Source organism: Triticum urartu, chromosome 5A, assembly GCF_056163025.1.
Source record: "Triticum urartu cultivar PI428250 chromosome 5A, HENAU_Tu73, whole genome shotgun sequence".
NCBI classification, from domain to species: domain Eukaryota; kingdom Viridiplantae; phylum Streptophyta; class Magnoliopsida; order Poales; family Poaceae; genus Triticum; species Triticum urartu.
Window position 1 is genome coordinate 392,936,150 of NC_141877.1, and position 4,329 is coordinate 392,940,478.

Below are 4,329 nucleotides of genomic sequence, written 5' to 3' on the forward strand. Positions count from 1 at the left end.
AACATTGTTTTTTGGTTTATTTTTATTTCATTTTTCCTATAAGTTTCTTCGTTTTCATTTCATGCTTTTTTTTACTTCAGCATTTTATTAATTTCATTAATATTAAAAAGTCATGAATATTATTTGTATCATTTATAAATTTAAATTCATGAACATTTTATTAATAACATACTTTTTTTAGAAAAACAAACATTTATGACCATTCTTTCAAAAATATGAATATAAAAAAATTCAAACTTATATAAGTTTTTAATTTATAAAAATCATTATATATATTGATGTACGGTCGATCGGCGCGTTACGGTACTTTTGTGTCCTATCAAAAGGGTGAAATCACAAGTTGAGGAGTACTTCTAAAGATCACTCCAACTCCCCAGGTTGCGACAAGTGACGCACATGCAGCGCGTCATTTGTCGCAACCTGAGAGTTTTTCCTTTTTTTTAGATCCGTTTATTCAAAACGTTTTATCTCTCAAATCGTGCATCCAAATCTCAAACCGCTTTCAACGTTGGATTCCTCGCGTGGAGATCTTAAAAACTAGATCCCGTATTGATAGGTTTTGACGAACTTTTTTCACGAAAAAATCGGACGAAAAAACTGAACCGGGAGCACGAGTTTTTTCCTTTTCGAAAGAGGCACGTCCGTGCCTCTCACGAAATCACAACGGTGACTCTCGCTGAAACAAAACCGTAACTCTCGTGGAAGGAAAAAAAGAAGAGAAAACGTGTTTTTTTCCGTTTATGAGGAGGCACGGCCACGACTCCCGCGAAAGCACACCCGTTCCTCTCGTGGAAGCAAAACCGTGACTCTCGCGAAAGAATAAAAAAATAGAACCCGTTTTCGAGAGGCACGACCTTGAATCCCGCGAAAGCACAACCGTACCTCTCGCGGAAGCACAACCGTGACTCCCGCGAAAGAAAAAAAACATAAAAACACGTTTTTTTTCGTTTCCGAGGGGCATGATCGTGACTCTGGTGAAAACACAACCGTGCCTCTCGCGGAAGCAAAACCGTGGCTCTCGCGAAAGGAAAAAATACAGATTCCAAAAGGACGGTCGTGCCTCTCGCGAAAGAAAAAATGCGTTATTTCATGCAAAAAACAAGGCCGGTGAAAAATCAAAACGTCAAAAAAACCTAGAAAACCCATTTAAATATTCGAAAACGCGTGCAGAAAAAAAAATTCAGAAAAAACACGCAAAACGTGACACGCGGCAAATGGTTGATAGCAAGTCAAATGATACTGATCATTGCGAGGCTCTTAAAGAAGCGCTCGTTAACTAGTGGCTCCTCTAAAAAGGGATTGGAGGCAACAAATTTGTTCACGGGCCGAGCCGAGCCGAGCTCGGCCACTGCCCATCTCAGTTTTCGTCGTGACTTGAGCGGTAACAGCGCGCGAGTTTTAACTCTTTGTTTTGCTCTAAAGGAAAACGAGCTTTAACTCTTGTGGTAGTACTACTACTACCAACTTACCGGAAGGAAAGCTGGATCTGACCAAGAAAGAGCCTCACATCACAGGGGAAAAGGCCATTCACCGTCGACAAGGCTAAGGTGTCGCGCACCGAGCCCCACACGTCCGCCCGCGGCCTCCACGGCGGGCCCTGCACGTGCCCGCGCGGCCACCTGGCACCGCCGTGGGCTGCGCGACGGCGGACGACGCGTCCAAGACATCGGCCCACCCCCCGCGCCGGATTCGCGTCTTCCCCTCGCTTCCCTCCACCTATAAATACCCCGCCCCCCCGCCTCCACACAAAACACCAATCATTTCCTCCTCACTCTCGCTTCTCCTTTTCTGCCTTCCAACCGAAGCCCCATCCCTTGATTCCATCCATCGTTCGGGATCCTCCTCCTCTCGCGCGCTTCTAGGACCGGTCCCTCGAAGCTTCTTCTTCTCCTTGGACTCGTGCTTGGCATGGCGCAGACGACCGTGGTGGTGCCGGAGGTGGGCATGACGGCGCCCGCGCCCACGGCGTGCCCCTGCCCGGGGTCCCTGTTCCCGTACCCGCCGCCGCGTGCCGGGATGGCCGTGAGCCGCAAGTGCCTGCGGGCCGCGCAGGCGGAGCTTGGCGCCGGGATGCTCAGTGGCCTGGTCGAGTCCATGCGGGCGTCCTCCCCCACGCACGCAAGGGCCGCCGCGGCCCTCGCCGCCGGCGTCGACGACGAGCACGCCGCCTGGATGGCGAAGCACCCGTCCGCCCTGGGCAAGTTCGAGGAGATCGTGGCCGCGTCCAAGGGGAAGCAGATCGTCATGTTCCTGGACTACGACGGCACGCTGTCCCCCATCGTCGATGACCCCGACGCCGCCTTCATGAGCGAGACGGTGAGCCACTCCCCTGCCCACTCTGCTTCTCCAAATTTCATACCACCATGCACCTCTGCTCCCGACCTGCGGACACGTTATTAATTTTGTGATTCGGAAATGAGCAGATGCGGATGGCCGTGCGCAGCGTGGCCAAGCACTTCCCGACGGCGATCGTCAGCGGTCGGTGCCGCGACAAGGTACGCCCGCCAGCAATTAATGAACTCCCATTGCCATCGCCCACCACGACCACCGCCGCCGCTGACGAAACGAAGCTAACCGAACCGATGTGTGCGTGTTCAATTTCGCAGGTGTTTGATTTCGTGAAGCTGGCGGAGCTCTACTACGCCGGCAGCCACGGCATGGACATCAAGGGCCCGGCCAAGTCCTCAAAGTCCAAGGTGAATTGATGCTCCTCTCCTCTCGCCCATCATCTACTCCTAGCTAGCTGCTAGCATGGTCGCTCGATCCATCTATCTCCAGCTCCATTTTTGTGGGCACGAATATTCCCATATCTTGGCAAACTAAAGGCATATACCTTTTTGCCCCGCAGGCCAAAGGAGTTCTCTTCCAACCAGCAAGCGAGTTCCTGCCCATGATAGAAGAGGTACGCACCTAGCTTCAACCTCGCAGCCGCCCACTCATTCGCACCAGAAATCTGGTCAGTAGAAACCGTTCTAAACTCGAATCCATGCATGGTGTTTCTCCAGGTGCATCAGCGGCTGATAGAGGAGACGAAGCACGTAGCCGGGGCCAAGGTGGAGAACAACAAGTTCTGCGTGTCTGTCCACTTCAGATGCGTCGACGAAAAGGTAGGCGACGGACGGAGCAGAACGGAAATGGGCGCTGCCACCGCGAATGGCAGCCGCTTTCCTTCCCATTTATAGCTTTATCCCTCCCCACCACCCGTATTCATTCACTTAACCACCGCTAGTGCTCATAATATAAGATTGAACCTCCCTTTTGTCCCTAGTGGAGTAGTGGGGAGGTTAGTTAGGTTTAATCACTTAATAACTAGTGACTGATCAGCGTCGATGATGATGATGGTTTGCAGAGCTGGGGCGCGCTGGCGGAGACGGTGAAGGGCGTGATGCGGGAGTACCCGAAGCTGCGCATGTCGCAGGGGCGGATGGTGTTCGAGGTGCGGCCCACCATCAAGTGGGACAAGGGCAAGGCCCTCGAGTTCCTGCTCGAGTCGCTGGGCTTCGCCGACTGCCCCAACGTGCTCCCCGTCTACATCGGCGACGACCGCACCGACGAGGACGCCTTCAAGGTGCTGCGCCGGCGGGGCCAGGGCGTCGGGATCCTCGTCTCCAAGCACCCCAAGGACACCAGCGCCTCCTTCTCGCTGCAGGAGCCGGCCGAGGTCATGGAGTTCCTGCTCCGCCTCGTCGAGTGGAAGCAGCTCTCCAAGGCGCGCCTCAGGCTGCGGCGGCAGGCCGACGCCTGATCGGACGACGAGGATCGGCCGGCCGGCGGGAATGGCCGAACTAATTATTTCACTGCTACGTGTAGCTTAGCTAGTTAATGAAAATCCCCTGCTTGCTCATCCGAACAAAGCCAAAGGCTACGTACGTGGATGGGAAGAAGGAACGTACTACGGCGAACCTGCGGAGCATTGTTGCGCCACATGTTGTGTTCTAATTAACCGTCCTTCTTTTTCTGGGGATGTATACCGTACCTACCGATTATGCATGCATGTAAATTACCTTTGTCCACGTACAAGGGGAGGAACCATGGAATAAACAAAGAGAAATCTGAGTAAATAGCAACAACAAAGCCTTCTCTGTCCGTGCATGCGCACACCATCATCAAAATCTGTTTCAATTAATCAATCGATGAGGCAAATGTGTTGCCTCCGTTTCAAAAACTATTACTACACTACACTACAATCTTACAAGGTCATGTTATTCGTAAGCTGTATTGAAAATGTAATAAATTCGATCTTTCTGGCCGTTGGATTCAAATCCAACGGTTGGCATATTTCTTATTTCATCCTTTTCCCCCGCTTCTTCTCGAAGCCGTCTTTTTCCT

General features: G+C 51.7%; 1 protein-coding gene across 1 annotated transcript; it reads left to right on the top strand.

Moving 5' to 3' along the window:
- Positions 1-1,752: 1,752 nt before the first annotated feature.
- LOC125509190 (putative trehalose-phosphate phosphatase 7) lies at positions 1,753-4,074 on the top strand. Its single transcript, XM_048674102.2, has 6 exons — positions 1,753-2,316; positions 2,424-2,495; positions 2,607-2,696; positions 2,849-2,902; positions 3,006-3,107; positions 3,350-4,074. The coding sequence occupies exons 1-6, from the start codon at positions 1,909-1,911 to the stop codon at positions 3,743-3,745; spliced, it is 1,122 nt and encodes a 373-aa protein (XP_048530059.1). The 5' UTR covers positions 1,753-1,908; the 3' UTR covers positions 3,746-4,074.
- Positions 4,075-4,329: the final 255 nt, after the last annotated feature.